The sequence below is a fragment of the Cuculus canorus genome, chromosome Z (assembly GCF_017976375.1).
Source record: "Cuculus canorus isolate bCucCan1 chromosome Z, bCucCan1.pri, whole genome shotgun sequence".
Taxonomy (NCBI): domain Eukaryota; kingdom Metazoa; phylum Chordata; class Aves; order Cuculiformes; family Cuculidae; genus Cuculus; species Cuculus canorus.
In genome coordinates, this window is record NC_071441.1 from 45,181,552 (window position 1) to 45,195,390 (window position 13,839).

Consider the following 13,839-nt stretch of genomic DNA (forward strand, 5'->3'; position numbering starts at 1 on the left):
CCCACAGTCCTATGACTCTACAGTTTCTCCAAAGGAAAATGAACAGAAAATGCAGACACAAGACACCATATAAAACAGAATTATTAGAACTACACCATTGACATCCTCCACGACCAACTATTCCACTTTCCAAGAGCAGCCAGCGTTCAGCATTGTTTTGACTGAACGTTCAGGCCAAGCAGCCGAGAAAGGCAGCATACTGTGGCAGAACAAAGGAATCTCATTTCCAAATACTTCTATGCTTTTTTTTCATTTTCTGTCCCCCAAACCACTGGGTTTTTTTTATTTCCTATCATTAGGTTAAAACGATTTATCACACATGGAAGGAAATATATGGAAACCATATAAAAGGTTGCATTCAAATCAAGGTAGAGTGTGTGTGGGTGGCTACTTTATTACTATTTCCCTGCTTATTGCAGAAATATTCTTATTAAAAATAACACTCTGCATACCTGACGCAAAAAATTCTGTAGCACGCATTTTTTAGTCAAGTTCTGGCCAGCATTTGGGGGAAGGATGAAGAAGGGGCTCACATACACACAAAATTCACTCTCTTTCTTTGGGTTTACTCTGGCTAAACTGGTCTGCAGCAAGACCTGTGCACTATTCAGCAGGATACACAGTCAGCTAGTACCATACCAGATGAGGTATGACCCAGGGCCTGCACATCTTAGGTGAGAGGTATCTTCCCTGACATGGGGCTTCAGTGTCAACTGTTGCTGCCCCTTCCTGCTCAGCTTCTTCAAACACTTGGCTCTGGAATCATTAATCAATTATAGGTATGCTTTTCCACGTTCTCAAGCACCTCTACCAGCTGCAGACCTTACCAGTGGCTCATAGCAGCCTATCCTCTCTCTTGCTAGGTGTAAAGGAAAGGGAGGGGGGCAGGCAGAGGAAGAGGGAAGAAGGGAGCCAATATAGGGCCTCTCATGTGCCAACAGCACTTACCTCCTAGCGCTTGTTTCATAACAAAATCCATGGCTTAGGGATGCTGCCCACCTTCACTCCTCACATGTACAGAGACCAGGAGTCCGTGAAGGGCAGCCTGCAAAGAGGCACAACCGAAATAGGAATGGTGTCTCTAGGAGAATAAAGGACTGATGTTTGGTCTTCTTGAGCTCTCTCCCCAGCTTCCCCCCTTTTGTCTAAGCGCAGGCAAGTTTCTAAACCCCCATCTCTGCAGACCCTGGCACCTGGGGAGTAGAGCTGCAAGCTGGCAGGCACGGGACGGGGTGAAGAGAAGGAGGTAAGGGGGCGCGGCTGCTCCCGCACCCAAAAGCGAAAGGGGCCAGGAATGAGCCGGGAGGAGTAAGCGCACTCCTCCTCCGGGTTTGCGTCCTGCAGATAGGCAGGAAGGCGTTAAACCTTTAAAATTCCTGGTTTCCGCGCTTTCCTCTCGCGCTCTCGGTTTTCGGAGGGCAAGCTCTGGAGCTGCAGCTCCGCTGGGGACCGCCGAGGGGGCATTTGAAGGTGAAGCGCCCTGCAAGTACCAGGCAGGGTAACCCGGGAAGGCTGGGCGGCTCGGGATGCAACCGGGGCTGTGGGATGGACAGTACAGACGCCAGGCAGGTTCCGCCACCCTGACCCCTCAGAAAGCACTCAGCTCAACGTCAGCGAGGGCTGCACCTCCTCGAGAAAGAGCCGGGACGGCTCAAGGTTGAGAGCAGCCGTCCCCGGCGCTGCGCAGCATCCCCGGCGCACGGGCTGCTGCCTCCCTCTGCTGGCCCTGGCCAAAACGGGGTCACCAGCAGCCGGCAGGAGGAGGGTTTCCCTCATCGCTACGTGCCCAAGCCCCGATTCTCCTCGCTGCCCTTCTGCACGCCGGTACCGGTACCTCACTTGGCGGCGGGCGCTGAGCCGGGCAGGTGGATGCGGCGGCTCCTCTCCGCTCCTAAAGGCTCCAACCTGTACCCGACGGCTACCGGGGAACTTGCAGGGGACAGAATGATTCCAGACCTTCTTCCTACTTTTGTCCCCGCTCCTCTCTTTTTATCACAGAATTTCCGGACCATCCCACCGCCACAGTCCCTCCTTCCTCCGCCCCTCGTTGCGGGAGCCAGGCTCGCTCTCTCCGCCTGCCCCCGATCCCCCGCCCCTTCGCTGCGCCGCTCTCGCCCCTCGGTGTTCGCCGCGGAGCAGTTCCCGGACGCTGCTGGGGCGGCGCGTATGGCCGCATGCGGACTTCCGAGCCCCGTGTCTGCAGCTATCCCTGCGCTCTGCCGTGCGTGGGTCTGAAAGCCGTGTCTCCAGCCCCGAGCTCAGCTGTCCCTGCCCTCTGCGTGTCTGCGTGCACTGTCCCCAGCCTCGAGCTCAGCTGTCCCTGCCCTCTGCTGTGTGTGTGCTCGCATGCGGTGTCCCCAGCCCTGTGCCCGGCTCTCTGCAGCTGTCCCTGCCCTCTGCCGCGGGAGAAGGACTTCCAACCCGCCGCTGCATTTTGTAATCGCTTCCTTGCGTCGCCTTGGGAGCCAGTGTGTGTGTGGGTGCCAGAGGAAATCTCTGCAAATACGGTTTCCTGTGAAAGGGGGAGGGTGGAAGAGCGATCTGCGTTCTCCGCTCTCGGTCCATCCTGGAGATGTGCTCTCATCCACCTGGAAGGAGTTGGAGAGGCAAGGAAGAAGATAGGAAGGGAGCAAAGCCTTCTCCTCCCTCTTCTTTCTCCGCGGATTTTCCTGTAGCTGAAGAAGGATCTCCTGCTTCTTGGCTCAATTCCTGTGTTATCTAGCGCTGCTGCCGACTGAAGGGGCCCGAGTGCAGCGATCCTTTGTCCATCCCGGGTTCGGATGTCCATCTGAAGGAGAGCCACATGGCAAAGCAGAATAATACCCTCTCACAGTGCCAACACACACATTTAGGGATGCCAGCAGCCAGCTTGGAGAGGACCAGCTCTGCTGCCGATCCACTCTGCTGTCACCAGCAGAAGTGGGACAGCAGAAACCGAAGAAACGATATGGGGCTAAAAGGGAGAGGAGGAGCATGGAACAGTGCTGGCAGAAGTAGAAGGCGCAGCTATGTGAGGGCAGGAGAGCCAGCATCCTGGGAAGGCCCTAGCATTGGGCAACCTTATCTGAAGGTCAGGGAAGATCGCAGCTGGCACTGCGGAGAAAAGAATGCAGGTCCAGCAGGCATGGCCAGTACTAGCATCATCCTAGGAAGCTCAATGTGCTTCATTTTTACTCAGAAACTGCAGAAAGAAAAACTTATTAACAAGTTCCTTCCAGGCGGAAGAACATACTGGTACATTTTTGATGTCGTGTTTTCTATACATACTGTAGCAGTGGCTCAGTGGAGATGGCTGTGCTAGAGAAATGAACCTGGGAGCCTGCTGGAGTTGTACCCAGGAGCCTGCTGGAGTGATTGTGCCCAGATTTTCTGTGCAATTGAAACAGTATTTCCAGGTCTGTGTTTTCTCCCTCTGTGCCCCCTTACCCCAATGATTCCCGATGTCTTTCCTATAGATTGTGTGCAATTGCTAACACTTTCCAAGAGATGGTATACTGTGCATGTTTCCTGCATGAGAAAACTTGCATGAGACAATACTGCATGAAAAAACCACAGTAAAATCCTTGCTGTTGATGGTGTCACATCATAAATTGATTTAAACAATATAGCAAAATTATAATCCTGATCTTCCAGAGGTGATAAACAACACTGCAGTGAATACATAAATTTACATGACACACCCATGTGAGTAAACAGAACAACATTGCAGTCAGCAGCTATTGAACTAACATCATGAATGCTTATAATAAATTTGTTTCAACATGCTCTGGTCAATCTGTCATTCGCCCAACCTTTTGTGTACCACACTGGACATCAAAAAGAACTGTCATGACTTAGTCTTGGTCATCTGAAAAAGAACCACTTGGAGCCTAGCTGGTGACAAAGAACAATGCAGCTGCCCACTCCTCCCTTCCCCTTGGGAACAGAATTGGATAGAAAGATAAAATCCTTGGTTTGGGATAAAAAACAGTTTAACAGAGTATCAAAGGGAGACAGCAATAAAAAAACAAAAATAGAATGTACAAAATGCTCACTGCCGATGAACTTGTGCTCCAGATCTGGAATCTCATGCCATGCTCCACAGCTGCACATCCAAAACCATGCTGCAAAAACCAGCCACAGAACCAGACTATGATTACCACACCACCAACTGCACCACGAACTGTGTTGCCAGCCAGCCCACCCTGACTAGCTAACCCCATATATATACTTAGCATGGTGTCATGGTATCAAATATCTGTTTGGCCAGTCTGGGTCAGCTGCCCCAGCTATGTCCCTTCCCAACTTTTTGCGAAAATTGACATTTTTCCTGCCAAAGCCAGGAAATTAACCCTCTCCCAGTTGGAACAAGGACACGGTTAAACCACTTAATTGCCTAAAACCAGTTTTCTCCTCCTTGCATTGTGGATCCTGGAACATGCTACATCAAGGAAGCAGTGAAGGATCCGCACAGCTACACGGGGTTGCTGAAAAATGTCACCTTTCCTACTCATAGGCTCTTTACAAGCTTTGCTATGGGAAATTGTGGGCAGAGAATAAAGTGAATGTCATCCACAGGGAATTTCACAAGCCATGCAAAACAATAGGCACATCAAGGAGAAGACCTTAAGAGGCCCTTGAACTTCTCAATGGCATATTTAATGCTGCTCTCTGTCCTCAGAAACAGCTGACTTTCCAAAGGTCAGGTACCTATGGTTCTGTCCCCAAACTACTCCTACTTTTTCGAGATTATACAGTTGCCACAGAAAAATCAAGACACATGAAGCAGTGAATCACCATACCACGAACCCCACTGAGATACTCCCAGTCCCAGCTTCAGCACCTTTTCCCTGCCCCAAGAGCCAACTTCCAAGCAACTCAAACAGGATGTACCTTCAAGATGAAAAAACAAATGCTTGTGAGCTTCATTTAGGTACCTTCTATCCAGGCAGTACTTTGACTAAAGAAAATATCCCACCAGTAGCCTCCTCACCTCACAGGGTTAAAGCATAGATTCATGAAAGAACATAGTCAAAAAGAGGTGATATAGTCTGTACAGCTGTATCTAATAATGGTCTCAGAAAAGCTTCTTGAATAGGTATTTATCATGGGTATTGAATAGAGAGGTTCTGACACAACCTTTCCTCTATTTGCTGAGAAACCCAATGGGATGGACATACTCGTGGGATCTGTCATGTGATTTACCTAAGATATATGAATCCTGCTACAGAAGAAGTAACAGCTTGCTTAGTCATGGCGATGATATGAGCAATGCTCCACATAACTTCTTTCTGATGGCACATAATAATAGATGATGCCTGGAATATTTTATGAATATGAATCTAGTAGTAATGCAGTTTAATAGCATATTAACTAGGCAACAACAAATCTCAGAAACAGCAATGTTTTCTGATCAGGGCAAGGTGTTGGGATTGATGTCTGTACATGGAATCTGTCCCATCACAGGACAGGAGAAGTGCTGTATACACCATCACTACCACTGATCCCTTCAAAAATTCCCTGAATACCAAAGCCAGATCTTAGCCTGCCTTGCACTGTGCCCATGACTGTGGGAACAGACTTATTCTTCCTGTACAGAACCAGAACTGTAGGAATCCATCCTGTGAACTTGCTTGGTGCAGGTGAAGAGTGCAGAAAACTCAGAGCAAAGTTGTCCTTCATGGAACTTTGCTCTGAGTAAGTCTGCATAAGAAGGTGAAGTAAGCTAATAATCTGTTTTAGTCATATTTTCCATAGGAAAATGAATATTCAAGTGTCTGAAAAGAAGAAAAATAATCTGCTTCCAGATTAAAAATATATTAAATGAGTTAAGATGGCATCATTTCAACATTTAATAATGCAATGTTTAATTTTTCGATTCCGCATGGTGTTTGACCACTAAAGTGAAAAAATGCTATTTAAAAATTATACTAATAAGAAAGTTCACAAACCAGGTATGAAGGTTGCAGAAAATGTTTACGTAGTCTAAAATAAACCTACTTAGTTCTTTTTTTCTCTCCCCCTTTTTGTTTGATTTTGGTTTGGTTTGGTTTGGTTTGGGGTTTGGATGATTAGATTTTGGTCAATACAGCTACCGAATCAGAGGAGTCAGATGCTTTCTAAGTGTAGGTTGTAGACAGCAGTTGCAGTCTCTATAGTTGTTCAGTTCACTGAACACAAAACTGCATGTTTCTGCTTGCTCTTCAGCTACCAATTTTGGCCAACAATTAAAAAAAAAAATTCAGCTGTCATTTGAAAACGAGCCTTTTTTTCTGTTCGAAAGTATTGCTTTGTTTATTGTTCCATTCAAAATATAGCAATCTTCAAGCAAGCTCTTTATTTTCTACTCAAGCAGGAAAAAATTACACATGTTCTTATAAAGAAATAAATGTTTCCCTTAACTCAGAAGTGTGAAAGGACTTTTCAACCATTTCTGCTATCTCTGAAGAAAAAGTCACTTCCAATTTCTTGAAGATGACCTTTTTAGGTGACTATTTGCAGCAGCACACCACATTTTAGCTGCCTGCACTTATAAAACCTGAAACAAACCTGTATTGATTGCCCTGTCTCCATGACATGCAGACACAGGCATGTGTATTATATTTTCTTTTGTTGTGAACATGGGTGTCCAAGCCTAGTTTACGTACAACACCTTTGGTAGGCTGCCATTTACTGCTTCTACCTCCTAAGATCATGGTTTCTGATTTGTACTCTCCCTTTTCTACTCCCTTTATCCCTGTAGCTCCATCCCTTTCTCTGTATCCTGTTGTCCAAACAAGCTCTTGCCTCACTAGATACATTGAGTGCCATCTCGGCAGGACTCTTATTCCTGCAGATGAGCGTGATGGGATAAAGATTCTGTAGCTCTTATCTCCCAGATTTACTGCTTTACAATATAAGACTTCTTCAGCAGACAGAAGCTATCCATAAAGGTGGGAATCTATAACTTGGGTGATCAAATCATAATGTCTCTACCCAAAGCATACATTTCATTGTGAGATTACTATTTGAAGTATTTTTGAGGGGTCTTACCCCATCAATGAATAAGAGTTGTCCAAATCAATGAAATGTGTCAGTTTATATAGAAGTTTGAAGGCAAGCAAGCTAAATAAGACATTTTTAACTTCTTGTATTTGATGGTAGTGAGACATTATGCTTTGATATGGCAAGAATTTTGCAGTTGGCAACGACTGAATCAGTTTTGCCTTGACTTTCCTCTTCTAGCAAAACGTATCACTTGTATCAAAACTAGACACATATCACAGTACCTCAGATTTTACACGTCATAGGATGAGGGGAGAGGTCACATTTTTTCCTTTTTATGATAATTTAGTGTAGAAGCAAAATGTTAAGTACACTTTAGAAGATAATTTTATCAGCTAGGTCTGTACCCCACTTTGTTTTAAATTGCTCTACTTCCTGGCAGAGAGAAGGAACAGAGGGGAACATCATACTCGGCTGAGGTGTTAGATTAGTACCAGATGCTGTGGAATGTAGTTCTTTCCATGTGTAAAACGAGTAGGCCCAAGTACTGAACTCAACTTGGAAGGGAGCTATTCACTTCAGTTGGAACAACTTGCCAGCCATAATAACCATCTTCATTGTTTATTATTTTTAATTTTTCATTAGGCATGAACTGGATATGTGCATCTTAAGGTACTTCAGATACTTGTAAAGCAATTACTCTTAGGTGTGATGCTTAATGCTGGGAAATCAAGCTGCTACAATATTATCCCATATACACTCAGATGTCTCTGAAGATACCATAATAGTTCAATGAAATGCAGCAGCTCAGAAATACTCATACCTTCCTATTGCATTCTTGACTTTGCTCTCCATCATCTCACTTTGAAAAGGAACCTAAGTATGCGATGAAGTGATTTTCTAGGTAGGAGTATTTGTTGAATTAGGATGAGGAAAATAGCAGTACCTAGAAATAACACATCTGTGTAATCCACAAAATATAGGTACACATTTCACCCTAGAATGGGTATTTTTTCCAACTCAGTGGAACTGGGAAAAAGTAACTGGTAATGTCATATCAATAAATGAGGCCAAACAACTGACACTACTAGTTTGTTATTTTTCCCATTGGTTCATTCAGAGTCAGTCAGCCCCACAGATATTGTCAGAACATTTACATGATTTACATGATTTACAAGATTACATGCAGGCAGCAACGTTGCAGATTCTATCATTACTGGTTGCACAAACAAATACAAGGTGCACCATGCAATGAGATGTGGTCTAAAAAATAAAAAAATGCTAGGAAGCTACTTTTATACTTTTATAAAGTATTAATTTTACATGTGTAGGTTTGAGAAAACTGGTTAGAAGAAGACCAGATAGTTTTATACGTTAAGAAAAGAAACGTGTTAATTTTTTATTGTAGGAATTAGACTTTAATGGCCAGCCTTTGTAATATGCTGTAGATCAGCAGTAGAGCCTGGCAACAAGAGCATAATAACATGGGATTAAACACCATCACCTTGCCAGTTGAAAGGACCTGACCTCAGCAGGGCCATGCGATACAAGTCAGAATGATAACAATGCAAATTATCACTGCTTTGCAGATACCAGAATCTCCAATATGTAAAGGGAACATAACTAAGCATATTTCATTCTGTTGATTAAAAATTAATTTTTACCCAGGTTACGTGGTTTGTAAAAGCCTTAGAAATAGAAAAACCTAAGGTAAGACAGAATGGTGGGGTGCAAAGGGATTTTTCCCCACAGTCCAAAGGTCTCAGTCATTCAGATCATTAATACGCAGTTCCCTGTATCATTCATATCAATATTCAAGTTGGTGCTAGAGCTTTCTGGGCGATAACAAGAGAGAAGTTCATAAGCAGTGATGAACATACACAGTATTGACCAGAGGGGTCAGGCTTTGCGCATGCAGCTTGCCCTTACTTACACTGAAGCCGACAAGCAGTGTTAGTATGAGGATGCACACACGCACATCAGCTGTTTAACCTATTAAGCAGTCATGAAATTGATAGCTGACCACTGGCCATCAGAAATGAGACTTGAATACCTGTAAAAAAGTCCTTAAACCTAAATGAGATAAGCACTAGATAAGAATGGCCAAGACACAGAGTCCAGTTTGGGTTAAAGCACTAGCAAATGATTTTGACTTAGAGCACCTCCTTAAGCTACACGGAAATAATGAGACTTAAGCAGATACTTCCACTAGTGGACGTGTACTTTGCTCAATCCAGAGTAGGTCCTCTAGGGTTGAATATCTCAAATTATGACTTTCTGTGAGTACAAATAATGTAATTCAGAAACATGATCTCTTGATTGAACTCTCACACAGGGCCTTCCAGCGTGATAAGGCTTTGCTAAAATTATTTACAGACTAAATGAGAAAATTCAGTAGTTTAGTGAATCTGCAGGAGATGTAAATATAAAGATGAAAATGTCCTGTCTTGAGAGTCCAAGCATTTCAGAATTCAATAATGCAAATACTTAATCATTAATGTGCCTAAATCTTTGTGAAATACAAGCATTGTTCCATGTGCTTGTCTGCCTTTTAATTTCACATTGCTTGCCACTAATTAGTTAAATGCCGTTTCTCATCTACTCCCCTTTTGTAAAATTTAATCTGCAAGTGATATCTTTTATCAAACACCAAGCCAGCTCTTGCACTAAAGCAGAGCAGAAAATTATTCTTGCACTTAAAAAAGAGTGCCTCTCTGTGAGCTCCCCCTTGCTGTGCCAGTTACAGCTTAGCAGCGTGAGGTTATTTACACACTTTCTGAAAATGGGTAGCCTGTTCAAGGCAGGACAGGAAGCTGGGGTAGTGCTGAGCTGGAGGCCTGGTTGATATTGCAGTCATGCTTGGTCTATACAGAGCTAACAAATCTGAATGCAAAGTAGAAAATTTTGGTTTTCTATTCCATTTGTGTTATTTCTTGCCTGAGTTCCCAAGATGCTTCAGTATGGTGGCAAATTCCCTGCTGGGTCTTCAACTACAAATTGCTCTCTGCACTAGGCAGAGCTGTGACTACAACCTAAGAGGAACAAGGAAAGGAATATATGAAGGAGGACAGAGCTTGCAATTTGGCAGAACACCTTCCAACAAAATGGTTTTGAACTTAGGTAGTAGGAGCCAACTAGGAAACTTCCATGGAACACCTTGAGGGAAATAAGGGGTGTTTCACTAAGAAGATGACACAGCCAACAGATAGATAAGAGACCTAGGTAAGAGTCTTTACACAAATGCACAGCAGCCTGGGTGCCAAACAGGACATAGAAGGTACTATGCTGCTAGAAAGCTCTGACCTGATTGCTGTTACTGAAACTTGGTGGGATGAACCCCATGACTGGAGTGTGGTTATTGATGGCTACAGGCTGTTCAGAAGGGACAGACCAGGATGGAGGGGTGGAGGTGTTTCCCTATATATCAGGAAATGGATAGAGTGTGAAGGGCTGTCCCTGAAGAACAGGCACTAATAGGTCAGAAGCTTATGAGTGAGAATAAAACACCGAGGCAATAAAAGGAACCTTGTGGATGGTATATAATACAGGCCACCTGATCAAAGGAAGCCTTCTTCCTCCAGCTAGAGGAGGCTTCACGCTCACAAGCTTTCATCATACCGGGGCACTTCAACTACCCTGACATATGCTGGAAAATTAGCATGGCAAGATGTAGACGATCCAGGAGACTCCAAGAGTGCATTGAAGATAATCTTTTAACCCAGGTAATAATCTTTTAACCCGGCCTGAGTGGATGCAGTACGTGACCTGATGGTCACTAATACAAGTGGGCTTATCAATAACGTCAAGATTGGGGGCAGCCTGGGCTGCAGTGATCATACATTGGTGGAGTTTAAGGTCTTGAGGGATATGAGACAGGTGAAGAGTATATTTAGAACCCTACATTTTAAGAAAGCAAACCTCCAGCTCTTCAAGGAGTTAGTCAGTAGGACCCTCTGGAACATGGTCATCAATGATGAGGAAGCAGAACAGAACTGGCAAATATTTAAGGGTGCTTTCCCTAAAGTGCAAGAGTGTTTAGTCTCTCGATGTAGGAAATCAGGCAGGGAAGGGAAGAGACCAGCTTGGATGAGTCAAGACCTGCTGATCAAACTGAAGAGGAAGAGGGAACTGAACAGGCAGTGCAAGCCGGGACAGGGGACCCAGGAAGAGCATAGGGACGCTGCCAAGTTGTGTAGGGTTGGGGTCAGGAAGGCGAAGGCACAGCTTCAGCTGAACTTAGCAAGGGAAGTGAAGACTAACAAGAAGCACTTCTACAGGTATGTCAAGCAGAAAAGGAAGGTTAAATAAATCATATCCTCTGATGAACAAAAATTATGACCTCGGATCAAAAGACGAGGAGAAGGATGAGGTGTGTAACAACTTTTTTGCCTCAGTCTTCACTGATAGCTTCTCTCCTCACCCATCCTCGGTCAATGGACAACAAGAAGCGGAACAGGGGGGTAAAGCCCCTTCCACTGTAGGGAAGGATCATGAACCTGATGAACCTGAACATATATAAAATGTATGGGACCTGATGAGATGCATCCCAGAGTCCTGAGGGAACTGGCTGATGTGGTTGCCAAGCCACTCCCCATGAAATCTGAAAAGTCACGACAGTCAGCCTTACCTCTGTGCCTGGGAAGATCATGGAACAGATCCTCCTAGAAGCTATGCTAAAGCAAATGGAGGATAGGGAGGTGATTCGAGACAGCCAGCATGGCTTCACCAAGGTCAAGTCCTGCATGACCAACTGAGTGGCTTTCTATGATACGGTGACCACATCAGTGGACACAGGAAAAGCAATGGATGTAATCTCTCTGCACTCCTGTAAAGCCTGTGACATGATCCCCCACAACATCCTTCTCTCTACATTGGAGAGATATGGATTTGATGGGTGGACCGTTCATTGGATAAGAAATTGGAATTGGTTGGATGGTTGCATTCATAGAGTAGTGGCCAATGACTCAATGTTCAGATGGAGATCCATGACAAGTGCTGTCCCTCAGGAGTCCATACGGGGACCAGTGCTGCTTAATATTTTCATCAATGATATAGACAGCAACACCATGTGCACCCTCAGCAAGTTTGCAGATGACACCTATCTGAGTGATGCAGTTGTCACACTAGATGGACGGGATGTCATCCAGAGGGACCTGGAGAAGTGGATGTATGTGAACCTCTTGAGGTTTAATATGACCAAGTGCAAGGTACTACACCTTGGTCAGGGCAATCTGTGGTTTCAGTACAGGATGGGGGATGATATGGTTGAGAGCAGCTCTGTGGAGAAGGACTTGGGGTGCTGGTTGATGAGAAGCTTGACATGAGCTAGCAATGTGTGCTTACAACCCAGAAAGCCAACCATATCCTGGGCTGCATCAAAAGATACATTGCCAGCAGGTCCAAGGAGGTGATTCTCCCCCCTCTACTCCACTGTCATGAAACCCCACCTGGAGTATTGTGTCCAGTTCTGGAATTCCCAGTATAAGAAGGATATGGAAATGTTGGAACGGGCTGAGAGGAGGGCTGCGAAGATGATCAGAGGTCTGGAGCACCTCTACTATGAGGCCAAGGTGAGAGAATTGGGATTGTTCAGCCTGCAGAAGAGAAGGCTCCAGAGAGACCTTATAGGGACCTTCCAGTACCTGAAGGGGGCCTACAAGAATGCTGGGGAGGGACTTTTTCCAAGGGCATGTAGTGATAGGATGCGGGGGGAATGGCTTTAAATTGGCAGGGGAATGACATAAAGTCTTCCTTAGTCTAGACATAAGGAAGAAATTATTCACTATAAGGGTGGTGAGGCACTGGAAGATGTTGCCCAGGGAAGCTAGGTTGGATGGGGCCTTGGGCGGCCTGATATACTGGGAGGTGTCCCTGCCCATGGCAAAGGGGTTGGAACTAGATGATCTTTAAGGTCCCTTCCAACCCAAACCATTCTATAGTTCGATGGTTCTGTGATTCTATGATTCCATGTCATTTCAAGGAGAGGAATAAATAACATTGAATGAAAATCTGTACTTATATGAGTGCGGTATGTCCATTTTGAAGTTTTTGAAACTAAGAATCTGGCATTTCTTACTGGGAGTTTCTTTTAACAGCAGAATTTTCTGCAACATTTTAAAAAAAAGATCAAAATTCATGCTTAATACACTTTTACATCATTGTCTGTATTGCTGGGTGGGAGAGGAAGACTCTCTGTCATAAAAAGTATTAATTGTCTGTGGTGAGGTGAGCATCGAGTACAATTCGTAGAAAGAAAATTAAGCAGACAGGAACCTCCCTGAAGGTGCTAAGTCTCAATTTTTAATATTACTGATCCATTTTGTTGCAGAAATCAAAGACAAAAAGAAATACATTTATCTTCCCCACTCAAACAAGCTGCAGATACAATTCCTTTCCAATGCCCGCAGCAAAGAAAAACACAATCTATAAAGAATGGGAGGGGAAAAACAAAAAACACAAAAAGTCCCCAAATTTTCTTTTATTATACATCTTCAGCTTCTACCAAAAGCAACCTTAAAAGCTTCCTGCTGTGCAATATCTAGAATATCATTATACCTTCATTTATTAAAGTACCCTGGAATAAACATATGCTTCACTATAGCATTTAATCGCTTTTCAAGACTTCACACTATTCTGATAAAATCCAGTGGCAATGAGTTCCACAACCGAATAGAGAATTAAAATAGTTCATTACATGCGGGTGACTTTCATTTAACAAAGATGAAGAAAAAAGCAGATGAAATACAAGGGAGAGAGACCTTGATGGCTAGGCCATGACCTTAATTATACTAATGAAAAAAACCTGTAGTTGCTAGAAATAAACTGCATATTTTCATGGTCAATTCAGTTAAATTTCTGATATATCTTTGTAAACTT

General features: G+C 44.2%; 1 protein-coding gene across 4 annotated transcripts in view; it reads right to left on the reverse strand.

The window, feature by feature from the left end:
* CPLX1 (complexin 1) overlaps positions 1-3,647 on the reverse strand; it is a 107,204-nt gene extending 103,557 nt beyond the window's left edge. The window contains exons 1-2 of one of the 4 annotated variants that reach the window (XM_054054139.1): positions 1,840-2,073; positions 949-1,045 (exon numbers count right to left, since the gene is read on the reverse strand). In XM_054054139.1, the coding sequence (XP_053910114.1) occupies positions 949-979 (31 nt within the window). In that variant the 5' untranslated portion in view covers positions 980-1,045; positions 1,840-2,073. Of the gene's footprint in view, positions 1-948; positions 1,082-1,834 lie in introns of all 4 variants that reach the window. The other 3 variants (XM_054054138.1, XM_054054137.1, XM_054054140.1) reach the window with 3 other exon arrangements.
* Positions 3,648-13,839: the final 10,192 nt, after the last annotated feature.